This window comes from Pholcus phalangioides, unplaced genomic scaffold, assembly GCF_987345545.1.
Source record: "Pholcus phalangioides strain wild (caught in Gottingen) unplaced genomic scaffold, Ppha-v1.0 ptg000016l_1, whole genome shotgun sequence".
Taxonomy (NCBI): Eukaryota; Metazoa; Arthropoda; class Arachnida; order Araneae; family Pholcidae; genus Pholcus; species Pholcus phalangioides.
In genome coordinates this window covers 16070172-16095270 of record NW_028301609.1, presented here as the reverse complement: position 1 = coordinate 16095270, position 25099 = coordinate 16070172, and the positions used below count along the sequence as shown (strand labels likewise).

Genomic DNA, 25099 nt, shown 5'->3' with positions numbered 1-25099 from the left:
GCGGAGGGCGTGACGTATCTCAGGACCGCAGATATCGTCATTTGCATAGGTGTCCAAATACTTATTGGTAGATAGTGTATATCATGTTACTGTAATTCTTAAACCAGAGTTTGTGTGTTTCAAACAATTTTTTTTGTACTAGATGTTTTTCTAAAATAAGGCAAAATATAAATAAATGTAGGGAGTATCAATTTTTGATGCTCTACAAAAACCCATAATTGTCAGGACATTTTTTAGCACAGTTTTTTTTATCAGCAATAGCAAAGACACTAAGCAAAATACCTTAAACACGGTTTTTCCACCAATGACAAAATTTGCCAACCCTGGATATTACAAATTATATTATAAGAATGCATTGAAAAAATTCGAGCCACATTTAAACTCTAAAGTAATTGCATAGGGGCCGTTCAAGTATTACGTCAGCAAATTTTTAGCCATTTTTGACCCCCCCTCCCCGTCAGCAAAATTTTGTCATCAGCTGTGCTCCTCTAGAATCCTAACCCACATTGGCACGGGATAAGCAACGATATCAAAAATTTATTTTTTAAGGCAAAAAAAAAAAAAAAATTTTTTTAAATCAAAATTTCGAAAGAAAATACTTTTATATGTTATTATAATCAATTTCTGTTAATTTCAATGGTATGTGAAAGCTAAGAAATCAAAATTTCTTTAATAAATTCATTGCGACCCACCCTCTAAGCCCTATAATGATAAATTGCACAAAGCCCTTTGGCCCGCAGACAAAATAAGGTCCTAGGAGTTATCTGCCCTGGCCTGCCCTCCTCAAACCTAATTTTGTAAAACTGAATTAGGTGGCACATTTACAGATAGTTTTAGTGACTCGTGGTACAATTCCAGAGCATTTAAGTGGCCCTGGCACATTTTCAGATCACTTAAATGACCCAGGACACAGCTCCAGAACACTTAAGTGATCCGTGACACATTTAGATATCCCTTGAGTGACATGTGGTATAGTTTTAGAGCACTCAAGTGGCCTCCAGTGCGGTTCTACATCACTTAAGTTACGTGCGGCACATTCTCAGATTATTTAAGTGATCTGCAGCATATAATTACGAATCACTTGAGTGATGTGTGGCACAGTTCCAGAGCATTTAAGCGGCCCGGACACATTTCCAGATCATTTGGATCAAAAAAACAGAATACAATAAATAAAAACAAATAAAGAACAAAATGAAATAAGTGAACGGAAGAAAATACTGACCAAGAGTCTCTTTTTAATCACCACACATAGATGCAGAGAAGGGACGATTGTATTATCCACACTTTTATGCCTCTGCAAATAAATTTCAAATTACTCTAAAAAACCAGTACAGGTTTACAAATATAAACATAAGGGCCACAACAGCAATTTGCCCAGTGAGGTGGATGAAAAAAAAAAGAAAAAAAAGATGCAAGTTAAAAATAGTGATACCAAATATAACCAAAATACAGCAACCCAATATAAATTGCCGCTGTGGTGGTCGAGTGGTCATAGTGACGGACTCAGAGTTCGAGCCCCACCGTCGCCACAGTGGTAGTCGGCTGAAGTTGGTTTTCTGTGGTTCCCAACTTCAAGGCGCAAATGCGAGCCGATCTCCCCGTTAAAAAGTCTCGCCACAGAGAGCAAGTGTCCTACAAACAGTACAAATATTCAGTCATTACACTTCACTCACTTCACTTCTGAGATATAGATGGTAGCACTAAAAATCATACATAACACTAGATACGCACTCAGACTGTTAGGTGCACATACTTACACTTCCGGCACAACTCACTAGGTAGTAAATTGCCCAAGGCGATAGACCTGAGTTGTGCTCAGCATGAAAAAAAAAAAACCCCAATATAAAAGCATACATCATGAAAGGAAAAAAAAACGAATAATTAATGCTATATAATGCACTGCCCATAAAAAATATGGTTGTTGTCAAAGTATCTCTCATACAAATGAACATCTTAAAAGATGTGTTCTGAAAAGTCAATAAAAAACTAAAAAACAAGCAAACTTCAATAATTGAAACACTGCTTCAGGCAAAATAGGTGTTTTGTCTTGTCAAATTAAACTTTTAAAATTTTATTGGATACATTTCCTTACACTTTGTTATTTCCCATGTTAGGCACACACAGAGAAATGTCTATTTGATCAGTCCCATTTTTCTTAACTGTGTATAACCAATGGCAACTGATGCAAGTGTGTGTAATTTTTTTTACGGGTACAACTAATTCGCAAACATCCCATTCTTTGATAGTTTGAATTTATTCATCTATGGCAGATTACCACCTATTGGATGGAAAGCTAGATTTGAGGGATCAACTGTCTGATTTTCAGGGTGTCTACCAAAAGCAAAAATTGGTGACTTTTCGGTGACCTTTTCTTATTCGCAGGGCTCCCACTCAAAAAATTAGAAAAAGTAGGATGTGGGAGGTTACCACCCTTAGACAACTTAATCACGGCATAATAAAAAAAATCCCTAGAATTTCTTTTTTTTGAAAAATTTCAAAATTAATTTTTTTTTCATAGCACACTATTTCAAGATCCTATAAAATAGACTCAAGCCAAAGCAAAATGACAAAAATGACTTAGTTACAAAAAAATTTTTTTTGGCTAAAATAGGGTCTTAGCAACCACAGATAATTCTTTTCTGCTCTCCTCACAATATATATATTACATTCTTTTTTGAGAGTCTTCCACAGTCCAGTCTGTCAAATCTCTTCGACAGTACACACGGCAAATTATGAAGATATGTAAGTTTTTTAAGAATTACGCTTCTCAGATTTCCGCTTCCAAAAGCAAAATGTATATTAATTGTAAGACCTTGTAATAAGGTTTATCGATGCTTTCAACCATTTTCCGAATATGATTGGTGGGAAACAACAAAAGGCCTCGGGAATAACATTAACAATTTGGGGCACCCTTCCTTGAATACAAAATGCAATTTACTACAACAAAAATCACAGAGTAAAAATACATCAATAATTTTGTTCATTATTTAATGATAATAATTCAATGTTTGATTAATCATTAATATGAAACTTGTGATTGATACTTAGAGTATAACAAGCACGTTGGTAGAACGAATTAAGCTAGTTAACTGAAGTTCCACTGTATTCTAAATTAAAACTGAAGGGTGTTTTTTGAGCTCATTTACAATGGATTGATATGCGAAGTTAGAGATACTCAAAGTCAGGCCTGTTGGCAACGAAATACGTAAATTGTCCTGAAGGTCTTGCAGTCTATTTCTTCACAGGTGGCAGCACTACACATAACAAGCATCACACAAAAACAAACTTCGCGTTATATTCACAACATATACACGCACATTCCGGCATGTACCAATTCGTTAGAGATTTCGTAGAGGAATGTGTATGAGCTGCATGTATAGTTGAGTAGTAGTCTATTTCTTGCTTTGCATTGTATTGTCAGCATAGCAAAGAAGGCTTGCTTGCATAGATATGATGTTGAAAAGGAAAAAAATACATTAATTGCTTTCTTCCTTTGATTAGGATACTCCTCTCTCAGTCATAAATTCATCTTGTTCGCAAGTAGTTAAATTTATTTTCTCCACACTGTCTGCAAAATCATGTCGTGAAACAACCTAGTCGAGATTCTCAGTGGAAGGATATGGGAAGCATATATCTATTTTATCGTGAAATCTTGATTAGCGTTGACAAATGAGATCTTTCAGCTTATCCGAAGGTGATGTCACTCTGCGCTGTTACCATGAAGGTTTTCGACAGCTGGCTGATGCGAATATAAATTCAAGAAAGAAAATTCAACTGTTTTTGTAGGGAATTGGACCCACGTACTCTCACTTGCCGAGTGAGCACCCAAGACCATTAACTGCAATGCCAACGAATCCTCTTTCCTTAAGTTTGTGAGCACTGAACTTTACCTTTTTTGTAGTATAGGCACCCCTTAGTCGATATCACGTCACCCTAGGGTGCCGGGCACACTGGTTGGGAAACACTGCTCTAGATCCTAGTTTGAAGTGTTTAGCCAATATTTCCCACACTGTAGCGCCATTGGCAAATGACATGATCAGATTGTGATATTTTGGTTGGATTTCACTGTATGGCTTTATGCAGATAATAATATAGGATTTCTTTTCTTGACATCTTTCACCTATCCAAGGGTGATTCAGTCTCATTGATGAAAAAGCAAGACCCTCTGTTCATAGAATAAACTTGATATCATTCTTTCAGGTTGCCCAATGGTACAAGCAGCTGAAGAGAGAGATCTCTCCAAGTCTGAAGAAACACCCATAATTACATTTGAGTAAATTAAAACAATTGAGTCCAACGTCATACTTGAAATCTTATATTTCAGTTTCTTAAGAGCTATAGAAATTGTGTTTCAACTTACAACGGCCAAAAAATCTGCAGCCCTCTTCATAACCTTCCGGAATATCACTGCATTCAGTCTGGGTCCCAGCCCATAACAATTGATGTAGAAATGAATGCAATGAATGTCATACGGTTCAAAGAATAAATTGATATTCATTATAAGAAATATTATAGTGTGTAACTTTGCATCATTCGCATACTGTATAAAACTCGTATAACGAAATGTAATGGTCATAGCAATAAAATAATAATAAAATAAGCGATGAACAGCAACGAAAAAAAACAAGCATCTTTTTTGAAGATGTGCCTTGCAATTCACTCGTCACGAGACTTTCACATATAATATGGTATCTTTTAGTTTCTGGAGTGAAAAACTTTCCCTCTTGAGCTCCAATATCTAATATTTACTAATATCTTCATGTACCAACACCTGATTTTAAAATTTATTAATTATTATTTTACTGATAATAAGTTCACTTACTTAAAAGATGTTCACCATCACTTAGTAAGTTAGTAAATAATAATAAAATCTCAGAGATGAAAAGTGTACAACACGGAATTAATAGATGAAAATTTTATTTTGACATTTGTGTTCAACCTGTAGAATGAAATTTAGATTTTACTTATTTTCCCTCTTGTCATTTTTTATGAGGTGTGGTTATATAAATATAAAGAAGTTAGGGTGAATATACAAATACAACTTACCACAACATTTACAGCAAAGAGGCTGGCTCCTTTTGAATTCACAACAGTTGTCACAAAATTGATGTATGTGTCATCCAGAATGAAAACATTAACTGAATTATCTGAAATAAAAGACAAAACATAACTAATTAAGTTCTTATAACCCCTTTTGAATGCTGTACACACTAACAGGGTTTCTTTTTCTCACAATCACGTCCTGACTTAAAGTATTTCATTTGTTTTGAGTTAGAAACATGGTGAATGTGAACTCTGGGGGCTTCTATCAGCGAGAGTATTTATTTGGAATACTTGAACGTTTTGGGACTCCTCCAAAAACGGGGTCCCATGTTTCCGCATCTGTCACACATCCCTAAGGACGACTCTGCCCAATTTAATTGAATACTGGGGCCCCCAGAGCCATCTGCTATTACCTCGCCTTATGGGAGTCATGACGTCAATTTGACTTCTTGGGACAGTCATAGGTCAGCTATGCATATACAATGCAGTTTAATGCCTGAGCGAAATATGTTATGTGAAGTATGTGGAGAAGTGAATTTCTCATTTTTCTCTGCTTTTTTAATATAGGCTACGTTCATCTAAAACAAAATCATTCATGACTAACACCATCTGGTCAAAGCAAAGTTAGCAACATTGAATTCCCTATCTCTCAGATCACTTATTCGAGTTTAAATAGACCTCAAAGTTGAGGGGAGTTGCTTTCTTATGATAATCCATACTGAGAGTTGGAAAATTCTAAAAAGAACAATTCCTTTGTTCTTAGTGCTCAAAATACCGAAGTTTTGCATATTATGGATTCTGAAATCCTCTAATAAACTTAAAACTATGTTAAAATAGACATTTATGGCTGGAAAAGTCCAAAAAAGACATTTTACAAAAAAATTAGTTTGAAAGTAGACAAAAAAGGCATTTATGGCATTTTGCCTGAACTTTTGGGCTTAAGTGATAAATAAGCATATCCAAAGAAATTATTGCTTACTTACAATACACAATGATTTTTCACACACACACAAACTCTTGTATAAATAAATTGAAGCCTCTGTGAAGAAGTAAACCAATGTATGCATATTGAATTTTCATTCAAAAAATATTGACATGTTTGCATTACTTTTTTTTATAAGTTTTATACAGGTGCATGAGACTTTTATAATTGAAATATCCAGAGACAAAAATAACATTATCTCATAACGAAAATTAAATAACTTTGTGGGATTCTTGAATTGAACATTGGTAATGAACACCTTCAAGTAAAACAGAACAAGACACATAGTTTTCTCCGAAACTAAGACCTAACCAGAAAATAAACCTTAGCTTAATTTTTCAAAATGCTCATAATATAAGCCAGACCCCGAAAATTAATGTCACTGGTCGTGACGTATAGTACAAAATGTGCAACTACTTATGGAAATAAAATGAAAATGTGTGGCAATGAACTTGTATCTTTGTCCTTTACGGGCAGCTGGTGTCTTTATTAGGGATTGATTATAATATCACCTGCCCCTAGCATGATGGTGAAGTCACTACTTTGCTGCTTCTTTGTGAAGGAAAATAAAAAACAAGCCCTTGAGAGAGATAATACACCACAACTATATTTAAATGTGTGATGAAATCATCATTCATGAATTTGCTGAAGATAGAGCATCAGAATGTAGCCCAAGATTAGAAAATCTAATTATGAGAAACTTTGCTACTGTATATAACTTTCAGTATAACTAAGATCAGGGTTGGGTTTTTGCTGGGACAGTGGCAAAAATTGGTGAAAATCATTCTTTTTATTCAAGACATACCAAGCTTAGTTTTTCAATTACAAAATATTCTTTTCAATATGAAAACTTAAAAAACACGTGAAACTTATACTAGATGAAAAGATATCCAAACAAAGTATGCATCATCAAGATTTGGTACAGAAAATTCATAAGTAATAGACTTTAATTCTGTTAATTAAAATTGGATTTATCTGAATTCAAAACAGATAAATCCAATTTTTGCCTTATCCAAATAAAATATACATCACTCAGATTTGTTACAAAAAATTGATAAGTATAAGGTTTTATAAATATTTGTTCATAAAATTCGAAACAGGTGGATCAAATTTTTTAATATGATGAATTTTTTGCCAGGGCAGTTTTAACCATGGTTTTTTCCACTGCAACAAAAACTTGGCACCTCCGACTAAGATACTTTATGTTAAATATATATACACTGCTGGCCACCCAAATTGCAACACCAAGAAAGACAAGAGATATCGCAACAATATTTATTTTGTAGATAACATGTTGACCAAGCATCAAATGATTAAATTTATAGACTTCAGTGAAGTGTGGTTCCTGCCAAAATCAGTAGCCAGAGTAGCCGCCATTGTTGGAGATCATCGCTGCCACACGCCTCGGCATTGATTCAAAGAGACTTTGGATGTGTTCTTGGGGTACAGCAGACCAAGCAGCTTCCACGCGTTGCCAAAGTTGATCTGGTGTGACAGCTGGGGATGTAATCTGGGTCAATCGTTGAGCAACCATGGACCACATGTTTTCTATCGGCGAAAGATCCGGAGAGCGAGCTGGCCAGGGAAGCAATTCAATCTAGCGATTGACGAAGAACCTTTGGACAATGCGTGTCACGTGTGGTCGTGCATTATCCTTTTGAAATATGGCTGTGGGCAAGCCCTGAAGGTAAGGAAGGACAACTGGCTCCAACACCTCTGAGATGTAGCGCTGGCTTTTTAAAGTACCGGCAATGCGTACTAGAGGAGTGCGAGAGTGATATCCAATACCGCCCCATAACATGATACCCGGACCAGTGTGGCGGTGCATAACGCAGCTGTTCAGCATCCTCTCTCCACAGTGTCTCCAGACTCGAATCCGACTATCGTGGTGTTGCAGACAGAAGCGTGACTCGTCAGTAAAGACAATTTCATTCCATTGTGCCGTCCACCACATCCTTCTTTCATCGCACCATTGGAGGCGGAGACGTCTGTGGTTCTGCGTCAAGGGTAGACGAAGCAATGGACGTCTTGCGGACAGACCACTCTGCTGTAAACGGCGTCGAATGGTACGCGCAGACACTGGATGATGCGGTACAGACTGAATGTGCTGTGCTATGGTTCGTGATGTGGCTGAGCGATCCGTCACTGCCATACGCACAATACGCCTGTCATCACGTGAAGTGGTGCACTGAGGTGGATGCGATCGAACACGTCGGTCCGTCGTACCCTCCTGCATCCAACGATCACATATCCGCATTAGTTGTTTGGTTTCGTCCAACACGACTACCGATTTCCCTGAAAGATAATCCACAATCTCGGTAGGCCACTATCCTTCCTCTGTCGAACTCGGATACTTGATCAAAAGATGATCGCTGTTTTCTACGAGGCATAATTGATCGTTTTTTTGAAAAAAACCACAAGAAAAACACAATTGCTGTACTTCAAATCGTTGAAATCTCCAAGCCTTAAATAGCGCTTTGAAGTGGCGCCACAGGCGCGCGTGATGTGCGTCTGTGCTGAAATTCTAATCATTTGCATATCTCACCTCCGCTAATGCATGTTGTAAATTTCATATTATTTGCATGCTTCCTTCAGGGTGTTTCATTTACGGTGGCCAGCAGTGTATATATATATATTCAGGCCATTTCTGTGAGATTTTTTGGGAAAAAAAAAAACCTTCACCATCTTATGCTATTTAAAGAAAAAACCATCAGAACATACCCCAAGAACAGGAAATGTGGTAAGAATGAAACACTTTGGCTAATAATAATGAACCAATATAATATTTCCACTATATGTATGTTTCCACTATATATATGTGTGTGTGTGTCGCTTTTATGTGTTTAAAAAAAAAATCACATGGTTACAACCAATGTGGTTTAAACCAAACTCCTCTGGATCAAAGTATTAAATTTTTTTGATGGGATAGATAGGACAGACCACACGTTACTAATACACGCAATCCACTGCTTCGACAAGGACACAAATGGTATCAATTAGTTGTGAAAAACAAAATATGGAAGCATTAAAAATATGAACAACATATGATATACAGTCAAACCCTTAGTTCAGTGTTTCTAAAAATGTACATTGCAGTCCCTAGGGCATTGTGTTGAGCTGTGGATATTGATTTGCGTGCCTATTTATGCATTGAAATAATTCTTTTATAAGTGAAAATATCTACTAAACTATTCTGGAGAGTCGCAAATTAATCATGCATTGGGCAAGGGAGCCACAGATGACAAATGTTTGAGAACTAAGGCTCTAAAGCTTGGATGAAGTTCCAACTGTTGCTTCTTTTTATACAATATAAAAAAAGGCAGTGCCTTGAACACCATTACAGGTAGAACACCTGAGTTTTATTAACTAATTATTTTTGCGGCCAACAAACGCTCACAAGTTAATTTTCTGTTGATACCAACAATATGATTCAGAAGGGGTGCCACCAACAGCATAAATCTGGAGTTTCCTTTCAATATAATGACATTTTTCTTGGTGCCCTCCGAATATCATTTTCCATCAAAATTTCACTATACAGGGTGATTCAAAACTCAGCTTACAAACATTTAAGGGCGGTACAAAAAAAAAAAAAAAAAAATCACATAGGAATGTATGACCGGAAACCCCAACTTGATCAGCTGGAGGATAAACGAAGATGCAGAAATGACAAGATAATAATGGTCGGAAAACCTCTTTATCTAGCGACTTTACACAAGGACAGTACATGCACACATTACGTTTCACAACCATAGGCGTTGGAACATGGGGGCCTGAGACCATTTCAGCTCCCCAATACATTTTAAGACTTTTTATGACTTCCTGAGTTCCCCAACAATTCCTAAATATACAATGCAGGGCAATCCTCTCTCTCTCTCTTAAATGTGGGCTTGAGTCCTGTTTATAGAGGAGACTGGCAACTTTCAGCCCTTACAATGCTTTCTTCATGTCAGCACCACTGGACACAACGCTAACCTTTTTGAGTTTGTAATCAGTCATGGTACGATTATAAAGATGTATATACGATCAAAAATATAATAAAAGTATTGATTAAATAATGAATAAAAATACAATGAACATTTTTGAAATTAAAAAAATTATCAGGGCATTATCAATTGCCTACCTGCTAAACACAACAGCATCTGAAATTCTGGCACAACTTCAATCTGTGAGGAACCAAAAGAAATAATTCTTATCTTGAGAAATCAATTAAGAAGCATAGTGCCACCTCAAAGAAAATTATCAATGAGTAGGTATATAGGCCTATAATTAGTAAGTTCTGCTTAATTGGGTAATGAATTGTGAGGATATCCCACTTACCCAACTCAAATACTCCTGAACCAAAATTCACCCACCCGCGCACACACTGTCTGTTAACCAATATGGTGACTTCCTGCGACTCATGAAAGAAACAAATTTAGATTAAAAAACGTAGAAATCCCCCTTTCTTAAGGTTCGCTAAGTATTCCAATTCCCCCCCCCCCCCATTGAATTTCAAGTTATCTATCTGCCTGCTTCTGCTTCAAAAAATGCTTAATTAAAGCTGTGGAATTTCTTCGATGCACTTTACAGGCCCATAATTAATTTTAAAATAACATAAAGTACATGAATTTATGCAGTTGAATATTAAAGGACAATACAGAGACATTAATTTTCATGCTTCAGAAGATATAAATAAAAAGTTAAAATCAATGTTATTGCATGAATATCCAACTAAAAAACAGGTCTGGCTAATTACTTTAATTTTCTGGGCTTTGTATCTCTAAGCAAACACAATATTTCAAACATCGAGAATTCAATACAACTTTAAAAATTACTGATGTGGTGAAAAACCCCACTAAATTTCAGCATTTATATATTAAATTCAACTATTTTAACACTGATTTCTATGGGGATCATCCTTTGCCTGACCCTCAGTGATGCTGATTGATAACGTCTATTCAAAAAGCCTCATTACTAGGAGGATCGGAAAAGTGACAAACCATTATAAAGGAAAAATTATTTTATACATAACACTGGCAGCATTAAAGAAGTGACACGCATTGTAAGGGAACCATGGTAACCAAAGTAAACATTCCAAAAGTGATTGTTGAGGCCTAGGAACCAGTGTTGCCCGACAGTTTTTTGCCCATTTTAGGCATTTGCCCAACTCTGACGCACTTTTAAAGTAGCCTATCGTTCAAGTTGGGTCCGTTTGGTATATATAGGGTTGGCAGGTTTTTCACACACAGCAGTTTTTGACGATTTAAACTGTCATGTCAAAAACCTCAAATACTGCTTTTCAATATAAAAATTCCCACTGGAAATACACACATTAATTGCATGTAATGTTTAAAGTGACTATGTTATGCAAAGAATAATATTTAATATGATTGTAAAATAATTATTCTCTACTCTGTACAGAATTATTTTGGACAATATATGTTGTTTTCTTGTAAAATATACAATTTGAATAAAGCATAGCATAAACACTGAAGGGAGAACTATTGAATGATTTGACATTCTCTGATTCAAGATGATTCTTAACTTTTTTTTTTTAATTTCAAATACACACACAATCAGACATATAAACAAAACACAGTGAGCATCAAAACATGGTACAATATAAACAAAAGAAGAGAAAAATGAACACACACTTTGTGACCCATAAGGATTTTGCAATCCTTTCATCAGGTCTAGATGAGGCACATACTGTAGTTACAATGCAACAGCGTTCGTTACTATGGTGTTGTAGAGTTGGGTTATAACATTGCTTTCTCGTTAATCTTATCCAAGAAAATCCACACGTACATAGTAAGAGATCACAACATATATATATATTTTTATTTTTTACAGCAAATGAAACTCACAATTATATCTGCATAATTAAATTTTTTTGTAATTGACAGAATGTCTTTCGTGGAATTTGTAACGTTAATTGTATTTTTAATGCTATAAAAATAGTTCATTATTTTTGGAGCTGTATAACAGTAGCTTTTTTTGAAAAGTTTTTTATTTGTCTTAGGGACATCGTATATTTTAATGTCTGTCTAAATTTCTATTTTGGAATTTTATTAACCAATTATTGTTTATTAATGTAAATTTTAAAATCTTGTACATATAATTTTGCCTGAGTGTTAAGGTATGCCATTCTATTTTACTTGGATTAGAAGAATTTATTATTTGCGATCTTATTATATTGTATGTGTTGTTCAGTTGATATATGTTGCTATTGTATGCTCCTCCCCAAGCACAAATTCCATAATTCACAATTGAATAAATCCATGCATAAAATATATCTTTGAGAAATTTTTTATTAACAATATATTTAAGTTTATGAAAAGCAGCTGTAAATTTTTTTTTTTTTTTTAATTTCTTTCTCGCAATGCAAAGTCCATTCCAAATTGCTGTGTATAATTATGCCCAAATAATAATATTCCAATACTCTATTTCTTGACAGTTACAATGAGTAGTTATTTGACAGTTACAATATTTGACAGCGGCAGTGGTTTTGTATTTTACTACAGATGTCTGTATTAGTTTTTGTTTCTGGTTTTTAAACACATATTTATTTAGTTTTAGTTTATGTTTGACTAGCAATAAATTGATGTTAATCAAGTCCTCTTCTACTTTTTTTACAAAACTTTCTAATTCAGAGTCCTCAACATATAGCACAGTATCGTCAGCAAAAGATATCCATTTGCCCATTTAGCTTCAATTTACAGAAATCATTGACAGATCTGACAACCTTAAAAACACAGAAGTCCTGAATTTTCTCAAAAAAATCCCACAATTTCCTAAAAAAATCCTGCAAGCATACAGTAATTTCCCATGCGTAATGCGCGGAGTAGAAGTCAGAAAGAATTAAATTTAAAATTAGCAAAATATGTGTATACATGTGTTTTTATAAGGTAACAGACTGTGCATGAATGCAACATTTAGAAGCAGCAACGTTTTCTCTGAAAATCACAAACACTCCTTTCCTCAAATTTCTCAAGATTTCATTAAGGGGAAAATAACATTTATTCATGTAGATTACAGGAATTTTTTGTTGTCAAAGTAGCGAAATGGCAATGCAAAACTTATTGCATTAGAATATGCACTTCTGCATGTTAGAAATATTAATGGGTACAAAATATTTATTCTAGAACTTGTTTACATGAACAGACGTCCAACTTTTGGAATCCAGAAATATGGAGATTTGCCGGGGGGGGGGGGGGTATACTACGCACAGTAGCATACTCTTTCATAACACAGTACATCGCTGTAAAAATGCTTATACGTGAGACCAGCTTATTGTAAATTTACCAAACCAAAAATAAATAGTCAGTGCTATATGGTTGTATACAAAAAATTTGTATACATAGAGGCTACAAGCACCATTGACAAGCTAATATCGCTTATGTGATTGCTTACATATCACATAAGGGATATTAGCTTGTTTGGGTCCCACTAGCCCTGATGCACAAGAGTATGTTATTAGAGTCTAATTTGAAAGAAATATATTTTAATAAAGAACTATCGAAAACTCTTCAGCCAAATTAAGTACTTTCGTGAACTGTTTTCAGGCAGAATATTGTTGAAAACCCATACTTTAATAATCAATTGAAAAAAAAAGTGCCCCTCCCCCCGCTTTCTCCCTAAGCAGGTCTTGAGTAGTCCCTGAGCAGAACATAATCACCTTGGATGCTATTAGTGATGGATAATCTTGGACATACGAAGTCATTGATTTCATGACATCCTGAAAGCTCAGGGAAAATCTAAATAAATTCAGATCTAAATGAAATTAAAAAAAAATTTTCTTCCTAATTTTCTATAAATCAGATTTTCTGCTAAAATCCGGAGAAATTTTTAACAAATCCGAAGAGCCAGAAGAAGGGAAAAATATCCAGTCCCCAGACTAAATACAGAAAGTTGGCAGGTCTGCATTGATATAAATTAAGAACAACAAAGATCCTAGAACAGATCCTTGTGATACTCCTTTATTGACTTTCTGAAATGTGCTTATTTTTTCATCAATTTTAACAGCCTGTTGTCTGTTATAGTAATACTACTAAACCACACATGTACCTCGTTCATATTCCACTACAGAATTTCTAACAAATTGGTACATACAAGATATACAGAAGACTGGATGTTGTGAAGATATTTATTATTTGAGATGTTAATTTTTTAAGGAAGGAAAAAACTCATCTCTGCCTCTACCGGGAGTCGAACCCGGGTCCCTCGATTGCCGGACGAGTGCTCTGACCACTAAGCTACAGAGGAGATAGAGATTTTCCTTCGCTAGAGCGTAGCTTAGTGGTCAGAGCACTCGTCCGGCAATCGAGGGACCCGGGTTCGACTCCCGGTAGAGGCAGAGATGAGTTTTTTCCTTCCTTAAAAAATTAACATCTCAAATAATAAATATCTTCACAACATCCAGTCTTCTGTATATCTTGTATTAACAAGTGGAGAGCGACATTCATGTCATACAAATTGGTACATGTTTGGATGTGCATGTCCATGTTGTGAACCTAACTTGAAGCTTGTTTCTGTATAATGCTTGTTATAGTGCTGCCACCTACGACATATTTTTCAAACTGTGAGTGGAGTGCAACGTTTGAAGATTTTATTGTTGTAAGCCTGTCACTCTCTGCGGCGAGACTAGCGTTCATTCGCACCTCGAAGTTGGGAACCACAGAAATCTGTTATAGTAAAAGGATACAAACAATTTTAACATATTGCCTTTTATACCTATTATTGATAATTTTCTAGTTAGTATATCAAAGTCCACAAAATCAAATGCTCTTCTTAACTCTTTGAGACACACGATTTTAAAGAAAATGAAAACCCTAGTTGCACAGAATTTCTTTTATTACAAAAAAACACAGTAGCACACACAACTTACTGATGCATTTTGATTTGTATAATTTTTTTTTCATTTATTTAACACATTTAACAACAGTGCATTGCCAACTGAACGAAAAACTTTAAATAAAATATTAAACTGTATGACTATGAGTAACTTCAACTTTTCGAGGTGGATTAAAATGTATCCCACTATGCATAAAAAGCTAAGCAAAACGTGGGACAGTTTTAAACCCACCAAGCCCCAAAGAGTTAAATCTAGAAAGCAGCTTAAACCACGTTGGTTTAAACCTTGGTTTTAACCAAGTGGTTTTTTTAAAAAAAAAAACACTATGCATCATAAGAAATATTTATACATCAATTAAAAGTGAAATTAATTATTTGGAATTTGAACACTTCTAAGAATCTGAACATGAAGGTTGAATTTGAAAAATTATTTTATTCACCCAAAACCTTTTTTTTTTCACCAACTCCCATTTGACACATTACATTAACATTTCTAATTATTTCATGAATTCATTTAATCCTAGAATTTTAAAATTTATTAATTGTTTTGAATTATTGCATTAACTACTCGTGAAACTTAATTTAGTGAATACTGTAATAAATGTATAAGCATACATGAAAAATAAAATATAAATTTCTTTTTACTAAGCATGAATCATATTAAGTCAAAATGTACAAATATAATTAATGTAGGCATATAAGTGCATTGTGTTTTGTTACTCAAATGTATTAACTGTCAAAATAATGTTTACTTTTCTACAGTCTTCTTAATATATTAATAGGATTAAATTTTAAAAACAATTGAAAATTCATGCTGTGCATCCAAAAAAAAGTGCTTAAAAAATTGAGTTAAAAATAAAAAAAATAATAAAAAAATTAAATTTAAATGACTTTTTTCCTCTAAGGTTTACATTTTGTCCATTCATAATCTGTATTTTTTTGTGAGCATTTTAGTGGAAATTTCATTTGAATATATTGAAAATCTGCAAAGTTATGATATATTTTCACAAATAATATTGCTTGAATGGGGTTAGCCTAAGAGACGTCATTCGTGAGGTTAGAAAACATTTTTTTTTCTCAAAAAGTTTTTGGAGATATGTACATGAAACTTTGCATGGTCAACAAGCATGGTAGAAGCAATTAATAAAAAATAATAATTGGAATCCGGGATGATGGGTTGCACTTCAGTATCTAGTTGAATGATTTGAAATCGGAACGATCCAGTCTTATTTCGATGAATTTTGCGTTGCGAGCCAGAATAAACATATTAACGTTCAAAAAACCATTTTTTTTTCCAGTATTTTACTTCATATGTTTAGGAGACATTTAAAATAAAAGTTGTTTTGGTAACTGCTGTGCCTCTGGTTTAAAAATACGTTTGAAAAATTATATTTTTACATGTGAAATTTACATGCAAAAAAATTATGTAAACTTTGTTTTTGTGGAATTTTTGATTAGAAAAAAATACAATTTTTCTAACGTATTTTTAGACCAGAGGCACAGCAGTTACCAAAACAACTTTTATTTTAAATTTCTCCTAAATATCTGAAGTAAAATACTGTAGAAAATAATGTTTTTTTGACCGTTAATATATTTATTCTGGCTCGCAACACAAAATTCATCGAAATAAGACTGGATCGCTCCGATTTCAAATCATTCAATTAGATACTGAAATGCAACCCATCATCCCAGATTCAATTATTATTTTTTGTTTATTACTTCTACAATCCTTGTTGACCATGCAAAATTCCATGTACATATCTCAAAAACTTTGAGAAAAAAAATATTTTCTAACCTCACAAATGATGTTTCTAAGGCTAACCATTCAAGCAATATTATTTATGAAAATATATCATAAATATTTGGAAGTACTTTCATTCCCCCCCCCCCCCTACAGCCAGAAGTTGCAAGGGTTAAGGTCAGGTGAACTGTCGGCTGGCCAGGTGTCATGTCGTCCTGTTATTCTAAAAATGGTATTGCGATGTGCATCTTATAAAAGTTGTGCTATTCACACACTGATGCTGTTGAAGTGCCGAAATGTGGTTGCACAAAATAGATTATACTGCTGGCCAAGTACAGCATCCTCTACTTGCATATTTTGCACTTGCATTTTTTTCTTTTATTTTGCCGAAGAAATTTCCATTGTTGCAGGAGTACCCATGCTGCATTCTGACCCGTAGCTGTTATTGTATAGTTTGGAATCAAAACTTAATTTGTAATCACCCTGTATATAGCTGATTATTTTTCATAAATCTGTTACTACTATACAGTAGAACCTTGATTAACTGGGCTTGACCATGAAAGTATAAAAAAAGTGACTATTGGATATTAATTGGGAAAGAAAATGAAAATGTCTGTGAGGTAATGTAACTACTCAAGTACATTGGTCTTTGTGTCCCTTAGGGGCAACTAGTGTCTTTATTGGTTGTAAGACCACCTGTCCCTAGCATGATGGTGTCACTACTGTTGCTTCTTCTTTGTGAAGGAAAAAAACAAGAAACAACCCTGTGAGACAATACACCACTACATCAAGATATGTAATGCAATCCTTATTCATGAATTTGTGAAAGATAAAGCATCAGAATATAGCCAATAGTTGAAAAATCTGACAAGAATGAGAAATATTTTCTTTTATTTATAACTTTAAGCAACCACAATACTCATATCATCTTACAGCATTTCAAGATGTTGGTTTTCTATGGTTCCCAACTTCGAGGTGCAAATGCGAGCCGATCTCCCCGTTAAAAAGTCTCGCCACAGAGAGCAACAGTCCTACAAACAGTACAAATATTCAGTCACTACACATCACTCACTTCACTTCTGAGATATAGATGGCAGCACTGAAAAATCATACACAACACTAGATAAGCAATCAGACTGTTAGGTACATGCACGTACACTTCCGCCACAACTTACTAGGTAGTAAATTGCTTATGGCAATAGACTGAGTTGTGCTCGGTTTAAAAAAAAAAAAAGCATTTCAAGATATACCATCAGAATATACCCCAAGAATATAAAATGTGGTAAGAATTAAACACATTGACTAATGAACTAATATGAAATTTTTCAAGGGGAAAAGTTATATTTAGGTCACTTTTGTGATTTTTTGGAAGAAAAAACCACTTGGTTAAAACCGTAGTTTAAACCAAACAACCCTGCCAAAAAGCAATCACTAATCAGTCAACTTTAATAGACTTTTTTGAAAAATTGTAGTTTATCGAGTGAAAAAATTTAAAAACATTGATTTTGTAATTTAACTATTGTGATCCTTACAGATGAGTCAGATTCCAATCAAATATTAACAACATCTTAAACTAATTTTAAACTCTCTGAGTATTTCATTTAGCTATGTGGACTTCTTTGAAAGTGCTGTTTAGTGTTTGACCGCAGGCGATGCAGGGACTGAGGAGGTTAAATGACAGAACTAATGGCCAGAAAGAGATACACCATCCTGTTTCCAGTGAATGATCAGAAAATCAAACAAAGTCTCAGAAGTGGAAAAAAATTAGATAAACTTATCTACTTTTTTTAATTAAGAAAAAATTTATTAACTAGAGTAAATATTGAAATTTGTGCAATGTGGCTAATTCAATACCTAGAAGCCTTATGACTAGGTTTATTTCAATTAATTGAACAAATACGACACTGGAAAAGAGTTTCTTCAAAAAAATTCACCTAAATTGAACTCAGATGTGCAAACTTTTGGAATCCAGAAATCCAGAGATTCTCCCGAAGGGGGTTACCCCCCCCCCTATAGACTCGATCAACAAAATTTTTTTTTTCGAAAAAAAAACTTTTTTTAATTGATTAATAAAAAGTTCCACCCCCCCCCCCCAAGGCAGGTTCTGCATTGTCCCCGAGCAGAATACAATTCCATACAGTTCATAAAACATAAGTGTTTCCTTTTGTGAATGCTATCAGTGATTGATAATCTTGGGTATATCCACTCTTAAAAGCTTTATATTTAGCTTTATATAGCTTAATGTTTTATATATTTACTTTCTGAAAACATATTTAATTGGAGCAAACAATTTAAAAAACTTCAAAATACAAAGTTGCTGACGAGAAAACTTGTGTGTATCGCACGACTCTTAATGGAATACAATAATGATTGTACAGGAATTTCGGCAAACAAGGTCATGCCCCTGATAAATGATTGCGGATAAACGCTACGTAAACAAAGCCATGTCTTTGCCAGTTGCTTAAATGCGATCACCAAGACTTTATTTACGGCTGCTCGATGGAAATGACCACAACTGTCTTCTATGGGTGTTTTCCCTAACGACGACAGCAGTCATTGGCGTCACGGCACCGTGAAAGCTCGCGTAAAATCAAATTTTCTGCCAAAATCAGGAGAAATTTCAACAAATCCAGAAAGCGGGAGCAAGGATGAAAAATCCGGAGTCTCCCGCCTAAATCCGGAGTTGCCAGGTCTGTGAACTGTAGTAAGTGCTGAGCACAAAAATTTTTAAAAAAAATGCAAAGGAGTTTTGTCTAAAATTGGCATTTACATAAAAGTTACTTGAAGAATTGTGTATTTGAGAAAAATACACATTTAGTTGACATGAGAGAGTGGTTAATAAGGTAATTTTTTAATTGTTTTATCTGGCTTTCAGAAATTGGCAACTATTTCAAGTTAAAAACTAATATTCCTCAATTTTTCTGTTCATTATGTATATTAATGCAGTAGTTACTCTATCACTGATTTTGCAAAATAGCTTCCTAGTTGAACATATTGAAAGTAACTGGACAAAAAGTATATACATACAGTTAATAATAACATTCACGATTTTCAAAGACAAGTAAATTGCAACAGTTAGTTTTTGTTGGAATTTAAGAAATATCAATAGATCAATTAATGTGGGGGAACAGTGGTAATTATAATGACAAACATTTTATTTTAATTAATTTTTCAATGTTAGAATGTTTTTCAAAATTATAATTGTTTTGAATGTAAATGATATTTGAACCAAAAAAACAATGATTTTTCTGTTTTAAAAGAAAACTAAAAAACTTCTTTTATCAACCCTGGCGTATTTACAAGGGAGCTGAGCAGGCTATATGACCCAAGTGGTAATTTCTCAGGGATAGCAAATTCTAGTAATCTGTATTTATTAAAGAACATGAAATTAGAATAGGCGAAATCCACCTCTGATCCAAGAACAACCTTACCAGACGCAGGGCCTGGTGTGAAAATGATAGCTTCTTGATTTCAGGACCCCTTAGAGCCCCAATTTTACATATCTATGGAAAAGAGGGAATTGGCACATCCAAAAATTTATACATTATAGCCTAACAAAATATACAGGAACGCTGAAAATTTTTTATAAAAAAAAAAATACAGATATCCATAATTAAATTTTAATTTAAAAAATTTAATAAAAATTTCTTACAGAAAAAGTTTTTATATTGATGAAAGAAACCATTCTTACTGATGAAAGAAATAATAAATTATAAAGAAAAAATTCAGAATAAACAGAATGAATGAAAAAAGAATACTTCTAGAATCGACGAAAATTCAGAAAAGATGAAAAATACTTTGGCAATTGACAAAAATTCAGAATTCTAGAAACCAAATAAGTAAAAGAAATATTTCTAGAATTGATGAAAATTCTAAATAAATGAAAAAAGTAGGAACTTTCCTACTTCTGGAATTGCTGACAATTTTGAATAAATGAAAGAAATAACTCCAGAATTGACAAAAATTGTTAGCACAATGGACAGAATAAATAAAACTTCTAGAAAGGATGAAAATTTTGAATCAATGAAAGAATTCCAGACCCGATTAAAATTCAGAATTCTAGTACTCGCAAAAAAATTTGGAATTTATGAAAGACATTATCATCACTGTAAGTGCAGGGCCCGCTAAAACTGCACCTATCATGCACCCGTACTCTGACAACACCTTCTATAGCAGAGAGCCTGAAGCTTGTGACGTCACTGAAGTCATCTATTTCACCTACAGTCATTGGATATGCTGTAAAAAAAGGTAAAGATTTTGCATACGTTCAATTGCTATATACAATGGCTACAGGTGAAATGGATGACTTCAGTGACGTCAAATCTTCAAAGCTGAAGCTGCTATAAAAGGTGTTGTCTCTAATCCTAACTTTCATTCCCGTAAGGACCTAGGATTTTTCATCTCTGGGTTGCACAGATCCATGGCAAGTCGGAATTCACTAAGATTAAGTTCTCATTTTTTTTCATTCATCAACTCAACATTAAATATGTATATTTATGAGTTTATACAGTGAGTGTCAACAGTTATTCTTGCAAAAATACAGCAAGGCTAGAATTTACAATAGGCTTCCTTTCCACTGGATGATTCTGGGATGTATAATTTCTTTTATGAAGTCAAACTAAAGCAAAATATTAAGCACAGCTTCACTGTGAATAGATATAGAATACAAATACAACGCCACAACAGGCAAAACGCCCAACGAGGTGGCTGAGAAAAAGATGCCCATAAAAACATGGATGTCATGTATTTCAAAAATATAGCATATATTTTAAAAATCCAATTAACATAATGTTAAGTTATACAAATAAAAATTACAGAAAATGCTTTTATCATTACCTGAGAGATAGTTTTCTTTGAGAACGACTTGTTTGATGACAGCAGATTGACGTCATATTCACTTTTGACTGAAAAAAATATAAATTAAAATTTTTCACTCGGCACGGGGACATCGCAACATATTTAGTGAGGTGTTGTACTATGTACTGAAAACTCAAGGTACCAAAATATGTCATAAAAAAATAGATTATAACCCTTTAGCTGAGAGAGTAGTCTGAGAAATGCTTCTCTCTATGCAGAGCAGAAATTTTTTTTTTCACTTTTTCCAGTTTTCTTTTGTTAATGATAGATTGAACAAACTTCTCTCTCTTTGTTGAAAATTCAATGCATTCAAAAAAGGGGGTAGGGGTAATACAAACACAAATTTGATGCTTTTTTCCACAGTAGGTGCATCTGGTCAATTTGTCGTGGTAAAAGTTTGTTGCAACTCCAATTCGTAGTGGTACAAGTTTGTTGCAGTGTCAATTCGTTGTAACATTAATTTATTGCAGAGTAATTCTCTTACAAGACTTCACATGGGAGTCAACTTGCTTCCACGACTCCTCCTTGACGAATGTATCAATGCGCGTTAGGGTTTTTATCAGAATCTTTAAAGCCACCCTTCCCCCTGCATTTATTGTTTTCATCACTAGTACTGCACTTGTTTGGGTTCCTGACTCATGGAAGCTATTGCTAGACGATATTTTTGGCTTGGTATTGCACAATGATGCCGTAGGTGATAGTAACCTGGTGATCCTGGACAGTGTCGCCTGGTACCAGAAAGTTAGATCTGTTCGCTCCTGCAGAGTCATGAATCTAGTACTAGACCATCTGTCAGAGTAACTCGTGGTCACCCTTGCAATGGTTGGGGATGAATGCTTCCTGTGGATTCAACTATGGACAGCAGAACGTGGATCGCCAGAAACATGATGTGGATAGCCCCAGACGTAACCCATTTGGTTTCTGAGATCTCTTGACAGATCACGGCACTGAGGTTTGGATGCCCTATCGCAATGGTAAACTTTGCCTTGGGGAGTGTCCTGTCCCCCTGGACTGAAAATAATTTCATCTTCCATAATTCATTCAACATTTATTTCTGCTGTTGTCCTTCACTTGTCGTAGTTGGCAGGAATTCAAGTCAATGTGCTCTACCCCATGTTGAACAGTTTTAATCCTAGACTTGTTTATGAAGTGGAATCGCCTTTCTCTAGAAAGTTGATTCCCTAAAAGAGTTCTGTTACCGATGACTCCAGGTAGAACTATAAATTTTGTCTTTAGCCACCTCCATTGGATGTTAACCAATACAGTTTTGGTCAACACATTCACCGCTGATTGTTGTCTGTTTGCAAGATGCATATTGACAGTTTCTTGACGGAATTTGGTGTTTTGCTCTTACAAAACACGAAGTGTAACATTACGATTCAGGGCCGGCAGAAATAGTGCTTTTCTAGTCATTTTTATTACCTTTTACATTGATTCCGGGATTGATCGGCGAGATCATGTGCCTCTGATCGACCGGCATGTTTACGGTCTTTTGTGTTGCCATATGCAGAATATCATAATTCTACAATATTAGATTCTAAGCTCATGTGAATATGCAAATTTATTTGTCAAGATGTTACGTTGAAGCTAGCGCCACCGAATCTCGATACGGATTGGTTCTGGTAATAATGTGAGATGGGGAGTTTTCCCTTACATGCCCTTTGTTTTCGGTGTTTCAGGCTATTGACACCTTGTTTGAAAGAGTGGCTGTCATAAAATTTTTCACACCAGTCTAACATGGTTTTTGCTTACTGAGGGCACTATATTGGCTGTCTAGAACTGCAGCACTTCGAATGGGATAAAAATTTTATTTAAGTTTTCAATTTTTTCATACTCGGACAGAAATTGTTGCAAAATGGGAGAGAATTTAGGAAGAATCAACACGACGTTTGGCGATTAAGCACTCATTATTTGGCGATATTGGCGATTTAACGCTCGTTATTCAGCAAAGTTTCTAAATTAGCATTCGTAATTCGGCAGAAATGCACTTTTTACTCCCGCAATGAAAATTTTTTTCACGAAACATCAGGATTTGACGCAATGAAAATCTACTACAGTAATTTCTGCTGCTTCCAGTGGCGACTTTTTTTTTAAACGGCAACTGAGTGACTCGTATTTGCGCTTTAAAGCTGAAAGACCATTGTAAACCATCTTCAGTTGCATGATCACAGATATTATCAGGGTTTCGCAATGAAAAGGCCGATAGTTTAAATAAGGCATACAGTGGAATAAAACACGCTCTTAGAAAGAATCATTTCGCGGCAAGCAGGAACAAAAATTTTTTGGCGTCTTTTCCGAAATTCCGGGCATACTGAAACAAAATTCATTATTTGGCGCAGAAAAATACGAAAATACACTATTGGCGCAGGATGTTAATTTTGGCGCAGTGTTCCCACTCCTGCAAGTAGTCAAGTCTCGAGACGGTGTCTGCTCAGCATCTCGTGATGGAGGTTCTATGATGGCTTCAGTCCTGCTCCGCTAACCCTGTCAAGGTCTCCCTTCTCCACGTGAGGCATACAAGACCAGGTTTTGGTGAATAGTTGATGCCCGAAGAGAAAGCTTATACTCCATCTCTTTCGTCCCACAGCTGTTAAGAACAAGAGCCCCTAGGTCGTTGCATTCAACCTAGTTAGACTGTAGACTCACCAGAGCATAATTACATAGTCTGCAAGAGGCGAGACACCTTGTTTAGTGCTGAACAAAACAGCTTCGGTATAAGGGACACGCCAAGTTGGTGACTCTTTTCCGACGATAAGTCACCATCGTCGACGCGCTGAGGTTCTTTGTTGTTTGGCTGGGTTGTCATTGTTCCAGAATGTTCTATTCTATTCATGATAAAAAAATACAGCTAGATAGCGCTGGTTGTTTTGTCTTGTTCCTGGCGAGTCTTTTGAAACTTCCAACTGACATTTTGTTGTAACTGATTCTCTCTTCCCCCTCTTTTCTTCCGAATGACGTCACCCCATAGCTGCAGCATTTTGAAACCGTTGGTAGACAAGATCTTTTTTTGTGATTGAGAGCTTGATTTCCACAATGTAGTGCATGGATCAAATTAATTATTGGATATATAGCACCAGGGGGAAAAAAATTGCCAGCATAAAAAACAAAGGAAACATCAGATTTTTCTATCGTCTTTCACAGGTTGTTCCTTTAATATTTTATTTAAACAATGCCCGTATTTTATTTATACCCTGATCGCTTTATTATTTAATACAAGGGTCCTGGCTTTATTTAAACAATACCCAGGATTTATTTAAACAATACCCAGGATTTATTTAAACCCTGATCGATTTATTATTTAAACAAGGGTGAGCGCGGGCTTATTATTATATTTAGTAATTATTATGTGCTTGTTGGTTTCTGTTGTTTTTTATGCTGGCAATTTTTTTTCGGCACCCGTAATGTATTTGATGGCCCTGGCGACTTTGGATTGGGTCGTCGGACATATTTGGCGCCGAAAACAAAGTCGCTGAAAATCACCAAGCTGCCCCTTATACTGAAGCTGTTCCGCACTGAACTTTGCATTTTTAGATCTGCCTCTTTCTCTGCACAGTGGTGACTTTTAAGGAAAAACCTTCATATTCCAAGAACCAATCAGACAGCAGAATAGCCTGTGGAAACTTAACATGCCAAACAGTAAAACT

At 34.9% G+C, this 25099-nt stretch overlaps 1 protein-coding gene across 3 annotated transcripts in view; it reads right to left on the bottom strand.

Annotated features, from left to right (window-relative positions):
- The window catches only part of LOC149075141 (vam6/Vps39-like protein), a 196220-nt gene that overhangs the window by 167801 nt on the left and 3320 nt on the right, over positions 1-25099 (bottom strand). For 2 of the 3 annotated variants that reach the window (XM_089245724.1, XM_089245725.1), the window contains exons 3-6: positions 21435-21502; positions 10146-10188; positions 5047-5147; positions 1223-1294 (exon numbers count right to left, since the gene is read on the bottom strand). In XM_089245724.1, coding sequence (XP_089101850.1) covers positions 1223-1294; positions 5047-5147; positions 10146-10188; positions 21435-21502 — 284 coding nt within the window. The remainder of the gene's footprint in view (positions 1-1222; positions 1295-5046; positions 5148-10145; positions 10189-21434; positions 21503-25099) is intronic. The other variant, XM_089245726.1, reaches the window with a different exon arrangement.